The 20,148-nt window shown below is 36.7% G+C and overlaps 1 protein-coding gene across 7 annotated transcripts in view; it reads left to right on the top strand.

Annotated features, from left to right (window-relative positions):
* Positions 1 to 20,148, top strand: part of NR5A2 (nuclear receptor subfamily 5 group A member 2) — a 178,948-nt gene that overhangs the window by 21,034 nt on the left and 137,766 nt on the right. For all 7 annotated transcript variants that reach the window (XM_072648279.1, XM_072648277.1, XM_072648278.1 and 4 more), the window contains one exon: positions 1,949 to 2,598. In XM_072648279.1, the coding sequence (XP_072504380.1) occupies positions 1,949 to 2,598 (650 nt within the window). The remainder of the gene's footprint in view (positions 1 to 1,948; positions 2,599 to 20,148) is intronic.

Raw genomic sequence — 20,148 nt, 5'->3', positions numbered from 1 at the left:
ACCATTTTATTATGTTCAAAATACTGAAATCCTCTATGAGGGATAATCAAAAAAAATCATGAGGCTAAACTTAGTGATATTAATTAGAAATAATTAAGTTATTATGTGAGATGGGGAAAATTCTCACGCAGAAATCATAATTTGCCCTCCAACATAGATGTGAAAGAGAGTTAGTAACTAAGGTCAAGTTTCGTTTTTCATTGATATTACCCAAAATGAATGTATTATTATACACTTATTAATATGTTCAAACATAGTTTCTACAGTACAAAGTTATATCACTTTCATTCGTTTTTCTTAAATGACATATCTTGTTCCCCTAATCATAATGACAATATTTATTAAGTTTAATTTTTTTTTTAAATTACAAAAGGATAATAGGCTAGATTTCCTTCTTTCTTTCTTTTTTTTTTGGAGAGTGGGCTTTTGCAATTTTAAGTGCCTTTTAGTGTGTATATTTCCCTAACAGTGACCTGCAGTTTGGGGTATTTATGATACAAGGATTTTTAAATCTTATAAAGTACAAAGGTCTTTGTGATTATGTGCTTTATAGTGAATATCCAGAATTTATATTACAGTTTTAATGGTATGCTAATCTCTAGAATATAAAGCACAAAAATTAATTTCCAGAAATTTCAACAATCTAGTTAGAAGGGCCTAGGTTCAAATTCTAGTTTTGTCACTTACTAACCTCTATGACTTTGGGCAATCCACTTAACATGTCCTTATCTGGGAAAAGAAATAGCAGTACTCAATATCTAATGTCTCTTCTAGTTCTAATTCTTCAGCAACAAGCTTTCAGAAGATTCTATTTTCTAACTGTCATTGGCTTGTGTGAGCTTGATAATAACTACTGGCTGATAGATGAAAAAATAAGCTTAAGAAATATCTTCTTTTGTTGCAAATGACACCTGTGATATAGTGTTATTAAGTAGCTGTATGGTCTTAGACAAGTCACTTAAGATTACAATTTCCTCATTGGTAAACTGAAAAGGATCCCAGGTCTGATGCTTACTTAGTTGTGTGACTTTGTACAAGTAACTTAACCCCTTTGGCCTTTACTTTCTTTGTCTATAAAGTGAAAGGTAGGGCTAGATGATGTCCAAGTTATCTTTCAGCTCCACATCTAAGACCCTGTGATCCTATGAGTCAGGGATCTCTGAAGTCCTTTTTAAGGCCAACAGTGCTATGATTCTCCCTATATAGACCACAGTGGGAAATGTCTCTATGACAAAACCCAACAAAATGGTACTTCTAAGACAATTATTGAACTAAATTTGTTTTCACTCTTTGTAATACTAATAACACCAGAACGTTCCAAATTGCCTCTCATTCTCTCTTGGAAATGATAATATGACAGCTTCTCTTCAAAAAGAGATAAAAATGATTTCCATGAAGAAGCAAGGCCCTAACACTTTTCTCACGAAATGACCATGATGATTCTGTAAGGAAAAGATGTCCTAGTGAAAATAATCATAGTTTAAGTAAGGAATGTGTCACAGAATAAATTATTTTGTAAAAACTTTTATGCAATTTGGGTCTATGAACGGAATCCCAAGTCAACATGGCACTGTAGCCCAGAAACACTAACTTTCATTCCTAATAAAAGAGTCAAAGAGTAATACGGCAAGTTTTTTTTTATTTAGTGACAAGTATGAAGCACACCCCACTCCCCAAATCCATTGAAGGGTTAATATAGCCCAACATGTCCAAAATATTTTTCTGATGACAAAACACATTTGCAGGAAAGAATTCATAAATAAAAAAGACATGACTTTTTTGGAATCCTGCGGCTATTGTGATGAAAACAACCACACAAAAAAACAGTTTTGGTCAATTTCCAACATTTCCGAACAGTGTTTTTTGAACTGAAGAATGCTATTGGTTTGCACTTTATTTATACTCTTACTTCCTTCTTTCTTTTCTATTTTTTTTTTTTGACCACCAGCTGTAAGGGCTGACCGAATGCGAGGGGGAAGAAATAAGTTTGGACCAATGTACAAGAGAGACAGGGCCCTGAAGCAACAGAAAAAAGCTCTTATCCGAGCCAATGGACTTAAACTGGAAGCCATGACTCAGGTGATCCAAGCAATGCCCACTGACCTGACAATATCCTCTGCCATCCAGAACATCCACTCTGTTTCAAAAGGCCTACCTCTGAACCATACTGCCTTGCCTCCTACAGACTATGACCGAAGTCCCTTTGTAACCTCTCCCATTAGCATGACAATGCCACCCCATGGAAGCCTGCAAGGTTACCAAACCTATGGCCACTTTCCAAGTCGAGCTATCAAGTCTGAGTATCCTGATCCTTACACTAGTTCTCCAGAGTCAATAATGGGTTACTCATACATGGACAGTTGTTACCAGACAAGTTCGCCTGCAAGTATTCCACATCTGATCTTGGAACTTTTGAAATGTGAGCCAGATGAGCCACAAGTCCAAGCCAAAATTATGGCATACTTGCAGCAAGAGCAAGCCAACAGAAGCAAGCATGAAAAGCTCAATACGTTTGGGCTTATGTGCAAAATGGCAGACCAAACTCTCTTCTCCATTGTTGAGTGGGCCAGAAGTAGCATATTCTTCCGAGAACTCAAGGTAGGTAATAAGCTGTTCTCAATTATTCCCTGCAAGGAAAGAAATAACTGCGTTTGTCCATAATAAGTTTCTCATACTAATAATATATTTTATGTTGCTTCATATATGTTTTGTAGAGTGAGAACCTATTACAGTAGTGACATTGGGGACAGAAATGATACCATTGTTATACAGCTTTATAAGAGACTTTTATTGTATGCCACACTGGGGAAAAAGATTTGACCCGAGATATCTGCAGTAATAATAAGCTGCATGATATTGGGTTTTTACTGAATAACTCAATTAAACTTTCATTGATTTATTATACTAACCAAGTAGCATCAGTGTCAGAAAGTCTATGGGATCTATTCCACCATTTATCAAAAGAAATAATGTATGTAAAGTGCTTTACAAACCTTTCAGTCTATATATACATGTCAGCTATTAATGTAATTATTCTTCTTCTTTTGAAATATGGTGTATATTTCTTAGTTTCCTTAAAAACTAGTTACCTTTAGGGAAAAAAAAAGACCAACACCTTGAAAAAGTTGTATTTACATTCTAAAGAATGCAAAACATACCACTTGTCAGTTGTGCCTAATAGGTATTTACTACCTGTTTACCTAGACATTTGGTTAGTAAAGTGTTTGCTCGAAGAGCAGATTCCAGTGGTATGTTTATAGTCATTGGATGACATTTTACCCATGTGAGAATGAGTAAAATGTTCAGTGCTAGTCTATTTGATTCAGGTTTTAGTCTTTTAATGGATTGGTGTATCGTAAATGTTTAATCACTTGTGTTATTTGCTTACCTAAGGATCTTTATTTGACTACATAACTGCACTTTTAATTGTACCTTACCTTGAAACAAGACTGGAAAAAATATGGATAGGTTACTGGTGAGAAGGTGATCCAAGAGGGGACTATTAAGTCTCCAATTGAACTGAACAGTAATCTAAAAAGCCAGAAAACTCTATTTCTCTGTCTTGTGCTGCCCACTGGGTGAGGACAGTCAGCTCTACACACTCTGGTCACTGCACATCTTGTGACATTCTGGAGATGTTTTAAATCTTTTCTGTAGATGAGAGAAATCATTAAATGTCCATTAAGCACCTACTCCATGCCAGGTACCATGTACAGCTCTTGGTATACAAAGAAAGGCAAAAGACAATCCCTACTCTGAAATAACTCAAAGAGAAGGAAAATCCTTATGCTGCTCAGCTTCTAATGTTAGTGGTAAACAAGAGTTAAAATCATCTTTGTGGACTAGACACTATGGAGGAACTTGGCCAAAGGGAAATCATGCTTTCCATCAAAGCTCTTTCACCTGGGTCTTAGTTTCCTTAGGAGCTTGGACTAGACCAGGTGTTCTTAACCTGAGGATAAAGCATTTGCCCATTTTCCCATTAAGACTTCCTTACGTGTATTCCTTACTGTAATCCTGACTGATCCTAGAGAACTACTGAAAAATGTTCATGGGCTGACAAGATTTGCAAAGTGGTAATAAGACATCTGTAGGAGGACACTGAGTGGGTTTAGGGACCCAGGTGTGACCTTAGAAATCATTTAGTTCAATTCTTTCATTTTTACAGTTAGGAAAGCTGAAATCAAAGAAGACTCAATTTCCCCAGAATGTAAGCTCCTGAAGGGCAGGGACTTTTTCAGTTTTTTATCTTCATATCATCATTGCCTAGCATAGTGATGTGAACAATAGTAAATTCTTAATCAATGTTTCTTAATTTCATTAAGTGATTTATCAGAGGTCATATAGGAAATAAATGGTAAAGCCAGAATTTAAACAAAGGTCTTCACTTGCCAAATCCAGAGTTCCTTCCCCTAGACTATACATGATGTCTCTGACTTTTATGGGCATGGTGTCATTAACTAGCATCACTTCAATTTTTAAATAAGCCATGGGTATGTACTGTAGCTGAAAGATAATATCCTCCCTCCTGAAATCACTTATATTCAAAAGGGACTTGCAGACATACAACATTTACAGAGGACAAAATATATTTTGTGCCTTTCAGCTTCAAAAAGACAAGTGTTGGCCGCTAAAGAAGTCTCCAGGCTACTAATAATATCTCAGTCATCGAATAATAATATTACTAGTAATCAGTGAGAGAGATTTTCTCAGGTTTCCCAGGATACTCAAGGTCTGCCACTTTGGCAGAATAGTTCAGAAAACTGCCATAAATCTTTGGAAACACTGACGTACCATTCAGAGCTGATGAATAACTGACTAAATGGTATCCAGGGCCGTTGAAAAACCTTATGAAGCATCAAAATATATCTAATAGCCTGAAAATAGTTGATTTTTTAAAAAAACAATGTTTCTAAAAGCTTGGCCTGGGGCACCATGGGTTTTCCTGATATCCTTTGGGGGACCTACCCAGATCTAATCATTTTCATAATACTAAAATATTTTAATTCTAATATGGTAAAGGTAGAGTGGAAGAAAGGAAAGAAGAAAGAAGGAAAAGATAGATAGATAGATAGGTAGGTAGGTAGGTAGATAGAGAGAGATAGATAGATAGATAGATAGATAGATAGATAGATAGATGATAGATAGATAGATAGATAGATAGATAGATAGATAGATAGATAGATAGATAACCAATATAAACAAAAGATTTTGGGTTGGAGGGGAGTCTTCAATAATTTTTAAGAAGGTAAAAGATTTTTTTTGGTATTCTACCTTATATCTACTATGGCAGATTCTTAACCCATAATGCTACATTTAGGATGCATAAATCAAATATATATCCCACTTACTCCTAAAACAAAATAGGGGTGGACACACGCAAAAAAAAATAGAAAATGTGCACAGAATAGAGAACAGTAAAAAGGCACTAGGCTAAATAATAGTGAGACTTTAAAAAAATTCACTTTAACTGGAGCCTTACAAATGATTTGTGAGATAGCATCTTCTACCTAGTATTATTCTTCAGTCATTTAGAAGCAGTACATGTCACATAGTGGCCTCTGGTTTTCAAGTTTTCATTCCATCTTTGGAAACGAAAGGTATAAATAGAAGACCTCCCTCCATGATGAAAACCTTGTTTATGGATCCAGAGGATAGGAAATTAGCTTCTAATTATTTCTCCTCAACTTTGGGTAAGGGCAATTCTTCTAGGCAAGAAAATAAGAATAGAAAGTCTAGAACAGCTGAGGAATATAAAGTGAACATTTAGAGACTAGATATCCCAAAAAGATGCTGCTGCTGCTGGTGGTGATGACTGCAATGATGATAATATTAACAACAGTAACATAAACATTTCTTTATACAAAGAACAGAACTAGGGGACAAAACCACAACTCTCCCTTATATATAGCTTGATTTCTTTTAAGTACATGTTACATTTTTATGTATTTCCAACAATGACTCCTTCAAACGTCTTGATCCCTTCTATATACTTTTGAATGTTTCATTGACACTCCTTTCTCTTTTAAAAAAAAAATCATTCTGTGATTCTTCCCCATTTCCTCCCCAAATTCCCCTGCCCCTACAGAAAGCCCTCTTTTTTAACAATAAGTATACTCAAACAAAACAAATCCACACATTTGTTTCATTCTGAACCTTTAGTCGGTCACTGTTCTGCCAAGAAATGGAAAGAATGATTCATCATCAATCCTCCAGAGCCATGATTGGGTATTACATTTATCTGAGTCCTTAAGTCTTTCACCATTTGTTTGTAAGTTTCTTTTCAGTTACAGTATTAACATATGGTCATCATATAAACTAATCTTCTTGTCCTAATCATTTCACTCTGCATCAGTTCATAAAAACCTGATTTTTCTCAATTTTTTTATCATTGGCGCAATTATATTCCATTACAAGCATATCCCATTATTTGATCAGTCATTCCCCAGCTAATGGACATTCCTTTTTTAATTTTTTTTTAAAACAAAAAAAATTTTTCTGTGAATATTTTTTGTCCCTATGGGACTTTTCTCTCTTTTATTTATCTCTTTAGGGTATATTCCTGGTAGTGATATCACTGGGTCAAAGTGATGCACAACTCTAAGATGATTCTGAGGATGGAGACATAAAGCCCTTCCTAAGATAAATGACCCTGACCCATGTAATAGCAGTGAATCTAAAGTAATTTTGCCACAAATTCTTAACTAGCTTTTCTGGGGGGAAGGGGAGGAATAGATTTTTCAAGTTACTTTAAAAGTTTATGGCATAGGATCTTGGCAACTTCCGAAGTCAAATCAAAGCAGTTCCTATATGTAACTCTCTATAAAGCAGAGAAGTTTTCTTATAGGAGAAGCTTCATTTTCCTGTAATCAATCTCCAAAACTGTTTCCAGACAGACTTTAGTGGGATTAAAAGCTATTTCTGATACTTCATACTTCAGTGATAAAAACTCATAATTCCCATGAAACTTTACAGTTTACAAAGGGTTTTCCTCATAATAGCCCTATGAAGTAAGTATTATTAACACCATTTGATAGATGAGAATGGTGACATGAAGGGAATCTGTGTACCCATTGTCAAAGGACTAGTATTTGGTTGAATACAAGTGGGACTTACAACCAGGCCTTTTGACTCTAGATCCAGTAATCTTTCTATTCTATCTGCCCCATACTGCCTCACCAGTCAGAGAGCCTATGAAATCTGACCCAATCTAAGCTTGATTCTTAAGTAAACTTGTTTGGGCATTCCTTTCGTAAGAAGTGTGATAAGGAGGGCATGTGCAGAATATCCAAGTCCATCAGCTGATTCTGCTGGACTTTTCCTTTCATCCTTTCATTCACTATGAGACTGGCCCTTGAAACTGATGAGTTCTAACCACAGGTTTTTTACCAATTCATTTTGCACCCTCCAATTAACCCTGAATGACACAAGCAACACACACACATACACACACATACACACACACATACATACATACATACATACACTAACACACGCACACACACACACACACCTCTGCCTAGATTTTTAATTTATTTTATTAAAGTATTCCAATAAGGAGGTTGAAAGAAGGAAGAAAACTCTGAAAAAACCCTTTTAAATTAATATTTACTTTTGTAATATTGTAATATTGTTTCTGAATGCAAGTTAAATGTCTCAGAATCATAGACTAACAGAATTGTAAGGGGCCATCTCCAGTCATCTTGACTTATGTCTTGTCCCTGGACTGTGAGGACTCCGGAGGAGAGAGTGGGTTGATGACTTTGCACACTGCCTCACTTAAATGCAATCTACTTGCAAGTCAAGACATCACCCTCCTGAGGTTATGGGTCCTCCTCAAGAATGAAAGACAAACAAACAACAACAAAAAAAAATAATAATAAAAAAGCAGAGTTGTAAGAGTCCTAGGGATCATCTAGTTTAACCTATACCAAAATAAAAATCTCCATGTATGGTATATCCAATAAATGAAAGTCTGTCAGTAAGGGACATCAGCTACTTCCTCAGGTAACTTCTCCTGTGTCGGGGAGAGAAGCAAGGTCTACTTGTTTGTATTTTGGGATTGCTTTTTGTTTTTCTCCACCTGGATTAAGAGAAGGGAAAGTCAGTGTAGGTAGAGTTGGAATAATAGACCTTGAAAATTGATATTATTCACTCATATGAACTACTGCAAAAGTGACCATTCCCATTGGCCTTTCCTTGTCCATAGTGTGTTGAATGAATCATTTCTTCAAATCAACCCTTTGAATAGAAAATGATCTATTCTAAAGAAGGCAACTCAACATTTCTAATGCACATTGATTTCTTCTATTCTGTGGGTAACCAATATGTATTTTAAATTTTTGCAAGTTAAAAGTCTACATTTGAAATTTATTTATTTTGTTCATTTGACAACTTTATCCAGGATACCATAAACTAGAAAAAGAGTCATAGATTCATATCTCCATTTGAAGGAAGATCAAAGGTCATTGGGTTCAACCCCCTCATTTTACAGAGAGGATTCAGAGGCCCCGTAAAGGTTCATGACTTGCCGAAGGTCACACAGAGAGTAACCATCAGAAGAAGAATTTGAACTGAGGCCTTCTGATTCCAGGGCGTGTGATCTTTTCACTGTACCACTTGGGTAGTCTTATGCTTTTTTTAAAAAAAAAGTTTGATACTGAAATAATAATAGTTCAGAGTTTCGTAGCCCTTTGGGATTTACAAAAAATTTGTAACAACCCAGTCAAATAGGTAAAGTAAATGTTTTCATTTCCATTTTACAAATGAGATCAGAGATGTTTCATTCATTGTATTTATAACTCCAGTGCTTATATTAGGGAGTTTCATGGGTAAATTTCTGAGGATCTGGGAACTTGGATGGGAAAAAAATACACCTTGATTTTTGGATTCTTTTTCATCCAGTGCTTTATATGTATTTAAAAACATCCAGAAAAAAACATTCACCATGACACAAAAAGGATGAGAGCACCCAACAGTGCCTAGAATAGAGTAGGGACTTAATATGTATATATTGATGGGCACTTAATAAATCCTTATTAATCGATTGGTTGATTAAATAATTTGTCCAAGGTTACATGGTTTGTGAGTGTCAGAGTGTGTGCTATCCTTTGATACGATTCTGACAGGTATCTTTTCTGCTCCATGAGGGCTATGCAGTAGTTAACTTTCAAAAGTGGTCAATTAGCAATATACAGAAAATTTGGTTAAAAAAAAATTCCAGTTTACAGACTGTGAAGTTCACTTCCATCAGACTCAATGGCACAACATGAGACTATATCTGCTAACTGTCCATGTGAACATATCCTGCATGAGAATCCAGGATATTTGATGGGAGCCTAACCTCCCACTGTGTTTGCTTGTTCACGTTGTGAGAGGCTTCCTGTTCCTATTAATCTCTTCATTATCTCCTGTAATGGTGGTGAGCACAGTGGCCACTCCCAGGGCTGGGGTGAAAAGCCAGGACCCGCAAAGCTGCCTCTTACTTACGCTGCTCTGCCCTCCTCTCCTGGGGAGGAGAAGAAGCAGTCCATAACAGGAGTGTGTCCCTTGGAGTATAAAAGGCCAGTCAAAGGAAGGTGAGAACGTAGCCCTGGGCCATCTTAGAGACACCGTCCATACCCAAGGCTATATGTGCACAAAGGCGAAAACCAGTCAGAGCCACCTTCCCAGCATTACAAGGTCCCTAATTAATTGGTTACCGATAGGTGACTAGCTAGTACTGGTCAGTTCATTCTGCTTACAGCTAGTTAGTAACTAGCTCAAACTCCTGAACCAATTTCAGCTCAGGCTGAAAGGGGAAACAAAGCTGGAATTAATCCACCCCAGAGACTGGGGTGAGAGAGGAGTGGAGGAATATCCCATCATCAAACAGAAGTTGGGCTCAATCCCCAGGTGGTCATAGAGGAAGAGGGGAAGAGGGGGATTCATATCCTGCCTCTGACACTATGAGACTAAGGAAACCACTTACACTCTCTGGGCCTCAGTTTCCTTATATATAAAATATAGTGTTGAATTTGAAAACTTCTGAGGTCTTCCTTCCAACTCTAAATCTATTGTCATTCCCATGGTCTATTCCTGAGTGTAGTTAGGACAGTGGACTCTGTTAATTAAAATGCCAACATCAAAGGAGACAGTAATGAGGGAACCTTCCTCTAACTGTTGGATTGTAGGAGAAAGACTTTACAGGGAGTTCTGGTCCATACAGATAAAAAAGTAGCATTCATATTGCATGTTAAGATGTGCAAAGGGCTTTACAAATAGTATCTTAATTTACCTTCACAACGGGTTCTATTATTATCATCCCCATTTTACAGATGTGGATACTGATAAGAGACTTGTCTGAGGTCATGCAGCTTCTCTGTCTCCTTGGCTGCATTTGAACTCAGGTCTTCTTGACCTATCCACCTAAACTGTCTCAAAAAATCATTTCCCAAAAGTTTAATCTGAACTGATTAATAGTAATAACTACATTATCTCTGCTTTTCCCCTGAGGTAGCTAGGTGACCCTAGAGTGAATATAACCTGACTTCAAATCCAGCCTTAGATATTCACCAGCTAAGTGGTCCTGGACAAGTCACTTGACCTCTGTTTATATCAGCTTCCTCAAACTGTAAAATGCGGATGATAACAGCACCTACCTCCCAGGGTTGTTGTGAGGATCAAATAAGGTAATGTTTGTAAAAAGTACTAAGGATAGTGTTTGGCAGATAGTAGGGCATAATATAAATATTTCTTCGCTTCTCTATGCCAACCTCCAAATAATATAATAAGGAGGTATAAAACATCACATTAAAGCTAGACTAAACTATGGAGATCACCTAGACTTAACCTCTCATTTTTATAGATGAGAAAATGCAGAAGTGAAATAAGTTGACTAAAGTCACACAAGTATTAAGTACTAGAGCCCAGAATCAAATTCAAGTCCCCCACCTCCAAATCTTTCATGCCTTAATACTTCTATTCAGCTGCCAGAAATTTTGTTTTAGAGGTAGGTGTAATCCTAGTTATTAAAGGTTGTGGGGTGGAAACAGCACCCACCACCCCACATCCCCCTGCCTGCGGAAAAAGACAAGCAACCTGCAGCTTTCCCTCTTGGGCAAAGCTTGAACAATGTTACTTGTTAGAGGTGGTGAGTTTTTAGGAGAAAAAACTCCTGGAGTCTTTCTCCTGATTGAAGTGACTCAATTGTACTCTACAATAGCTTTCAAAACCAGTCAATCGATAATGGGTGGGGGAATCCCAAATCTGTGACTCATATATGTCACATCCCTTAGCACACTTTAGAGGGACTTTGGCCTCTGAATGAAAAGTCGAAGCAGGACTTTTCTCTTTTTTTTTCTTTTTGTTTAAGCCAGTATAAGTAAAGAATGACTGTTCTGACCTATTTTTCAGGAGCTTAAGAAGTTGATCATATAGGTCTATGGGGGCTCAAAATCCATTTGCACAATGGCTCCAGAGATTGGCCATTTAAGCCTGCTTCAAGCTAAAGCCATTTAAGTCTTTACCTGAGGACACCACCCATCCTCGAGAACAATAACCCTCTGTCACCTAACACAGACAATTTGTTCTACCTCAAGGCATCTTATTTAAGGTCTAATTTTCTACCTTTTCCTATGTCTTTAATTTTCTAGTCTGTGGGTAGCAATAGTCACCATCTATATTGCCAGTGCTATTGATGAGTTCATGAGGTAACACATTGTGGCATTTTGTTACCTGGTTCCCACCCATCCACCTATTATTTTTTTTCTTCTCTAGACCTATGGCTTCCTGAGTGCAGGGAACTCCCAGTGTGAAAGTGCTCCCCACTCATGCAGATCAACAACTCATTCATAATGTATAGTCTTAGAGATTTCTCTGTAATATTGGCTCATAATCTCAAAGTTAAAAGGAACTCAAGAGGTTATCTAGTTTAACTCCCTTATTTGACAAATGAGGAAATTTAAGTCCAAAGAATTTATATCACTTGCCCCAAATCTCAGAATGCCTGTCATATGATTTCTCCAGAGTCCTACTGTTCATGTCCGTATTAAGCTTTCTGGTTTCAAAGTGGAATTCAAACTCATGTCCAGTGATTCCAAATTCAGTGTTCTTTTCACTGAGTTGGTGCCTTGTCTATAAGTCACAAGCTAATATGTGTCAGTGGCATAGATCTTCCAGAATCCCACTCAGCCCTGGAGATACCTTTTGCTTTTCTTTTTCTCTCTTTCTCCTCCTTTTCTTTCTCTTGCCTTATTCCTATTTCTTTTCTCCTCTCCCTTCCAACCTCCAGACTCATTGCTTTGTGTAGCCCTAGAATCCAAGAAGTCATTGACACCTGGTTCAGGCTTCTTTGGACTTTGAATTAAAATGAGGTCGAATGGGACCAGATACTTCAGAAGCTGAGAACAGCAATCTAATGGGTATTTGAGATTAAGAGTGGGAAAAGAAACAATAGAAATTGCTGGACATGTATGTACTTTATTTTTAAATGCTGTTAGGTTTCATTTCTCTATTAACATAGTATGCCAGTACTGGGCAATGTGTATGTCTCCCTACACATGGTCATTTCTTTTAGGGGCAACAATTTGAAGAGTAGGGATGGAGAAGGGAGCCAGAAGGGCTGAGAAGGAGAGTGGAGGAAAGGTTTTGTTGAAGCAGATTTTTTCTGTTTATATCAGTATGTGGTCTACGTAGCTTGAGCACAGAGAGAACTCCAAACCAACCCTCCCACATCATGCTTTTTCTTTTTTGCTTGAAACTGGTCATGGGAACAAATTTTCCAAAGGATGTTGGATCTACAAGCTCCAGTTCTAAAGGTAGATGTGACTCAACTCATCAACTCATTATTCCTCAGGAGTCCTCACTTTAGTTTTCCCTCATAGTATGATTCCTTGTTCTTTTTAATTTCATTAATATCTTTTGTTTTTACATCACTTTCATTTCCAAGTATAATCCCTCCACCCCTTCCCCAGAGAGTCAACCTTTTTAACAAAAAATAACAGGGGGAGGGGAGAGGCATTTCAGCAAAAATAACAAACACATTGAAAAATTCTGACACTATGTGCAGTGTTCCACATAGTCCCTGCATCTGTGAGGAAGGGAGGGGCATGCATTTTTCCCTCCCTTCTTCAGGGCCAAGTTTGATCATTACAATTAGATAGGGATCATTTTTTATTTTGTTTTGTTCTTTTTGTTTACACTGCTGCAGGCACCGTGTAAATTGTTTTCCTGGTTCCGCTTAGTTCACTTGTATCAGTTCATGTACATTTTGCCAGGTTTCTCTGTAGTCGTCATATTCCATTACATTTATGTATCACAATTAGGGTAGCTGTTCCCCAGCTGATCATTGGGCATCTATTTTGTTTTCAGTTTCTACGTGGGATTATTTTTAAATGTCATGTTCTCAACCTGAAGGACAAGTTTACGTGCTTCAGAAATCATATGTTGACGAATAAAGACTGTTGAAAATTATCAGGGAGGTAAAAGATGAATCCTCTGCCATCAGGTTGTATATCTTATCCTGTTAATGCATATTTCTTGCAGAAAAAAAAGCTTTAAAAAACCATGTTATCTGGAATATTTGGTAATGTAGCTAGGATTGCTTCACAGAGATTAACATTTTGACCAGGGGCCAACACTGACTCTATAGGATTGCTCTTCCCTTACAGGACATATAATGGAATCATTGGCCAATAGTGCTAAAGTCTCTCCTCCATTGTGCAAAGATAGAATTTAACCTCAAAATTAGTATCCTTAGCCCAGCAATGTGATTTCTTTTTTTTCTTTCCCCTTCACTGTAAGAGAATGGATGTAAACAGTTTTCCATCATCCTCCTGTGTTTAAGTATTTTCCAAAAAATTCTTCTGCATCAAGACCACCTCCTGTGGATTGACTCTCACATTTCTAGATAGGTTGTTTACACAAATATTTTATCTGGGAGAGCAGTATTATTGTACCATTTAAATCAGAAACACATTTTTCATGTGAATGAAATAGATAGTAAGACACTCAACAAATGCTGGTTGAATTGGATTGAATTAAGATGTAGAAGACTTAAAGGAGACAAAATCCTCAGTGGTAAAGGTTGTGCATACGTAGCCCACTGAACCACGAATCTAAAGTTGTTGGATCATGCATATTTCAGTTTCTCAATTTTTTTCTCCAAAAACTGAGATTAAAAGCAGATCCCAACTCTTGACTTTATTTTTAAGCAGCACCAAGCAAACCAGAGACTTTTGAGAATAGGAAAGGACCTCAGAGGTCATATTGTCTGACTCTTTCATCTTATAGATGAAACTTTGAGCTGTAAAGTGACGTATCCAAAGTCACAAGACTAAAGAGTGGTAAAGTCATATCTAGAACTCAGGTCTCATCTTTAGTCTTTTCTAAATACCACGTTCTAAATATTCTCAACAGTCTTAAAAGGATGTATTAAATATCTTCTCACCCACTCTTCATGATTTTACATATACTCACATAGTTATTTGCTGGAAAACCAGTGGATACACAAACAGGATTTGGGTTCTAACTTGCCAAAGCAGACTTCTTTGTGTACACATGCCATTTAAGTAACAGATTTGTAAATGCATATCCTGTTTTTAGACACCACTTCTCTGAAATGTTGGCTCATTCTAAGACCTCTTTTATTTTGACCATTGTATCCTGTCTCCTCTGAAATCACCTCCCCTCCAAGTGAGTGAGATTCTTTATAACACACTTCTTGCCTTGTCATTTTTTTAAATCTAAAGGTTACAGTGAATTTTACTTATTTCTTATTTTTTTAAAAAGAGCCAAAAATTTAATAAATATTAAATTTCCTCTTGTAAAATAATGATTTAGATTACTGTTTGTGAGAAAATATTAGCTGCAGACTACTTCAAGAAGTTTTCCTTTGGGTGATGAAAAGCTGTTATATTATTTTGACTAACTAATCAAATGTAATTGGGTAGCTTGAAGGGGCCTTAGATTTTCCTTCTACAGTTATCAAAGCAGGAAATGTAACTTGGAGAGCTGATGAAAGGCATCTCTCACAGTATTCTTTCAATTATAGATCTTACGGCAAGAATAAAAGAGCAGCTCGGCTGCTGAAAACATGGAGACTCAAGAGTCCCCTTAATGTTAACCGTCATATTAGCTAGTTAACATACTATTATGTATTTTAATTGATTTCTGCTTGAGAAAAGAGGGGGGAAAGTGTGCAGGGGCTGCTCTGTGTATGTGTAACTAGGGAAAAATATGGCAGTGCCATGATCTGTGTTAATACCCTGATGGTTAGAATAGGATCAAACATGTCAAATGGTTTTCAATGAAAATTCATAGTCCTTCTGTCCTGCTTTCAAAAAGGGGATGACCAGTTTTACTAATTTAGCACTGATATTGTACAGTCACGTATCAGAGTTGGTATATTAGGATGAGTTTTATTTCAAATGAACAAGAGTTGAAAGTTGAAAGAGACCTCAGAAGCTAGCCAGTCCAATTCTCACATTTTATAAATGTGGAAACTGAGACTTACAGAGCTTTAATGATTTGCTCAAGGTCACCAAAGTTACAAGTGATAGAGGAAGATCTGAACCCAGGACCTCTGACCCTGAACCCAGTGCGCTCTTCATAGTACCTCAATTGATTGACTAATAGCTGAAACTGGTTAAAAGATGTAGCAAACTCTTCAAAAGAGAATTCTACTGGCCTTAGACAGCTTCCACAGACTCCACAGATCATAGCATGAGGGTAGATAGGCAAGAGCAAGGAAACATTGAATTTAACTGAACTTTCAAAGCAGAGGATGACAATATGGAGAAGGACAATACCGGCTGAAAATATTTTTTTTCATTTCACACGAGTAGGAGATTTTTCTCCCTCATAAAAGATTTTTAGAATATTGTTTGAGTCACCAACTCTGTCTAGGACCAGCCTGAGAGTCTTCCCTCAACCTCAATCTTCTTTCAAAGCTAAAAAAAAAAAAAAAGCCAAAATAGCTCCTTTAGTTATTTCCTCAAGGTCTTGCTTCAAAACCTGTAAATTATTTCCATTGAATCTCTCTATCATCTTGCTAGAGCAAGAAGAACATAGTATCATAGATTTTCAGCTAATAGGGACTCCAGAGGCATCTAGTTTGACTCCGTCATTTTACAGAAAAGGAAACTGAGGACTGAAGAGATCCAATGACATTTACAGTGTTGCAGAGTTAGTGACAGAGCCAGGATTCAAATTCAGGTCGATTTAGACTTTATTTCTGCTGTGTGGTGATCTGTCCCTGTCCTTCCCCTGCATCTGAGGCCATCTTCAGTCATTCTGATCTATATCTCGTCTCTGGACTCAGATGACTCAGAGGAAAAAGTGAGACTGGTGACTTTGCATGGCCCTCGCTCACTTAAATCCAATTCATTTGTAAGTCATGGAATCACCTCCCTGATGTCATGGTCCTCATCAAGAACAAAGGAAAACAACAATATAGATATATAGATATCTATATATAGATTGTGTATACACATGTATGTATATATAGATGTGTGTATGTATTGTACATACATGTACATATATACGTGTGGATGTAAATGTATATATAGATGTGGATTATGTGTGTATATGTTGAGAGAGAAGATATACATATGCATGTATGTATAGGACATTGCTATCTATTGCTTCTGGACCACCATTACCCTACCTCAACAGTCTCGTAAGAGTATGGATCATGAATCTGGACCTGAGAGGAACCTAAGAGTTCACTTTGTCCAAACTCTTCATCTCACATAAGAGAAAACCTTTTGGGAAGTTAAGTGACTTACCCAAAGGCAGCCAGATAAAGCAATGGCTAGAGTGCTGGGTTTAGAATCAGGAAGACCTGAGTTCAAATACAGCCTCAGATACTTGTAATCTATGTGATAGTGAGCAAATCATTTAATCTTTGCCTCAGTTTCCTCAAAATGGAGATATTAGTAGCTCCCACCTCATAGGGTTGTTGTGAAGAACAAATGAGTTAGAAGATATGTGCCAGGCACTGAGCTCAGTGTCTGGCACACAGTAGTCACTTAATAAATGCTTACGTCTTTTCCTTCACAAGGTCAAATAGGTAGCAAGTGTTCAGAGGAAAGGTTTTAGGTCCTCTAATACTACAGCCAGCAATGTTTCTATTGTACGAAAGGTGATTAGATAAGTATGACAAGATTTGATGTGCACTGACTAGCAATGCATGCATATACCTTGTTGTCTTCTGGATATTAAAAATCAGTTTTACTTTTACAATTATTTTTGCAGTTAGGGAAGCTTCTTGCTAGCTCCCTTGATGATGTCTATCAGAAGCACATTTAATTCTATTAGACCTTGCCTTTCTTCCTTCTAAGATCACCAAGAGTCAAGGGAAACTAAGAATAGGAATTGATATATTTTAAAGTGTAGCTTGATAAGGATTTAAGTCTATACCACTAGAATTGATTAAAAGTAGCACTAATGTACAGCAACAATCAGTTTGTTTTAATTTCCTCAAAATAGTTTTTCATTGAATGTAAGGTTGAGGACTAAAGTTGAGTAGTGGACTAAATTAATCATTTCCCCACAGGCCAGATTTAACATTTTTTGGCATCAAACTTGAGGAAGCTTTTCCCCAAACTCCCAATTAGTATGACTCAACTTACCTCTGTCTTTCTTCTTTCTCTCTGTTAGAAAGATCCTCTCTGATGGGATCCAGCTAGATCTGTTTCCCTCCATATTCCATGATGAAAGTTCTAATTTAAGCACCAAACTACTGGACAGAAGGACACCTTCCATTTAAATCCAGATAATGTCTGTGAATTCACTTAGTCCAATGAAAAGATTATCAAATAAAAAATTATTAAAGCATTATCAAAAGGCAATGTGGTGCAATGGGGAAAGAGTTCTGGATTTAGTCAGAGGATATGAGCTCCAGTACGGCTTCTGTGGCTTACGTGTGTGATTTGGGGCTTTAGTTGGCTCATCTGTAAAATAAGAGTGTAAAATAAGACTTCTAACTCTTCCAGCTTTAAATCAGTGATGTTATAATCCATTATCAAAGCTCTGACCTTACCTCATAGCGGTCTTAATCTGGGCTATATTGTCAAACAGATGTGGAGTTTCTCTAAGGAAACAGTATAAAATTATAGAAAAAGGTTCAATGCCTCTTCCCCTCATTGAAATTTAATTATGATATGCCCAACTAGGTTCATACATGGGGAATGTTAGCTAAATGAACAATGAATGTCTGTTTGCCTTCCATCCATTCATACCATTCTGAATTTCAAAATCTGTTTTAAAAAACCCTCTTAAATAACCACTCTGGGGTAGCTTTTAAAACATTATCTCAAATGTCAAAAAAGACATGCAGGTGTCTTTTAAGAGGTCATTTGTAGACTGAACTTCAACTGGATTTGATGGCAGGCACTAGAGATAGCTGAAGGAGTCTGACAGTCTTGGACAACTGTTACTCATTCTACAAACCAGGGGAGGAGCTTCCTGGAAAGTTAAATATTCAGCATTTTGTTCTGATTTCAAGTTATGGTGAACAAATACTACCTATTTTCCAGTTACTTTCTCTTCAGAAGAAGTCAGTTGAATAAAAATTGAGCAGGAGGTCAAATGAAAAATCAAATATACATTCTGTTTTCATGGGAAATTTGAATTTGGGGCAAATTTTTCTTTGGTCTTGTACTTTCAAAACAAGGAATTGAAAGAGGAAGATAATAGAAGGAGATCATAGACATGAAGGTACAATAAAAGTAAAGAGAATAGTAGAACAAATGAATGAATGAAAAACATTTATTAATTTTTCAATATGTGCCAGAAATTATGTTTGGTATAGAGATACAATTTTTTTAAAAGTCCCTGACCTCAAGGATTCTAACAGGGACAGACAACACATATGGGGAAAAGCAGTTCTATTTGAAGTAGATAGAAAAGGGGGTAGGGAAGAGGATGATGCTCCATGGCAGGCATATGACTTGTATAGATGATTGGATAGGATATGAAATTGAAGCATTGTGATGCTTCAAAACAACTATATTACCCTCTAGCTAAGATGATCAATTAGAAGACTGAAGAATACTCTCTCTCTCCCTTCCCCTCCTTTTACAAAGGAGGAAACTGAGGCCAAGAGGGATTAAATGATTTGCCCAAGGTCACATCATAGCAGAACAATGATCGACACCTATGGCTTCTTAATCCAAATCCAATATTCTTTTTACTAGAGCAAAATACTACATATTTGGCTTTTCATTTAAAGTGCATTTCAAGGTTCCATGAAATTGACTTTCTAAAAGGAACTGTCTAGTATTGTTATCATTATCATTACAATTATTTCTGTTTTGTTTGCCCTCTTCATGATACAAGGTGAGGACAAGAAGATTACTAAATCTATTCCCCTTGGCAACTGGTTTTATTTTATAGTTAATCCAAGTGAAAAATCTAGTGAGGAATTAGAAATCAGGCATATAAATTCCTTCCCTTAGGAGGACATTTTAGCTTCTAATTCTAATTTCTAATGAATTCACTGAATTTATTAAATGCACCTGGTATGATGCAATAGATTTGAAGAATAGGGACTTGTGTTCAAATCCCTAGTCCTATTGGTTACTATTTGTCTGACCTAGAGTAAGTCTCTTAATCTCTCCATGCCTTAATTTCCTCATCTGTAAAAAAGATATGTTAGATGATCTCAAAGGTGTCTTCCAGCAAGAAATGTATAATCCTAATGAAGAACAATGCTTTGTACATAGTAGGCATTTAATAAAGGCTTTATTCAAACAGCAAGTCATTCAAATATGCCTTGCTCTCCTCATCTAAAATCTCAAAACTCTTCTAGCTCATGTTGTCTTCCCAATCCTAGATCTCAGTATTTTAGGTGGCTTAGCAAGGTTCAGAAATTGAGTAGAAATATATGTTCAAATACATTTTGTCATTGAAGGAAGGAAGGAAGGAAGGAAGGAAGGAAGGAAGGAAGGAAGGAAAGAAGGAAGGAAGGAAGACATTGACCAACTAAACTTAAATCTGACCACCAAAATGTACTGAGTAGAAAAAAAACCCTCTTAAAGTCTAAGGAATTTTTGAATAAAATGTCAACAGAAAAAGTATTTCTTTTAAATCTTCAGAAATAGAGAAGTATATCCAAGGAATAATATTCATATAGCTTTGGTCCCCTATTCAACATGGCTTTGAGCC

Source organism: Notamacropus eugenii, chromosome 2, assembly GCF_028372415.1.
Source record: "Notamacropus eugenii isolate mMacEug1 chromosome 2, mMacEug1.pri_v2, whole genome shotgun sequence".
Lineage (NCBI taxonomy): Eukaryota > Metazoa > Chordata > Mammalia > Diprotodontia > Macropodidae > Notamacropus > Notamacropus eugenii.
This window is presented reverse-complemented; position numbering and strand designations above follow the sequence as displayed.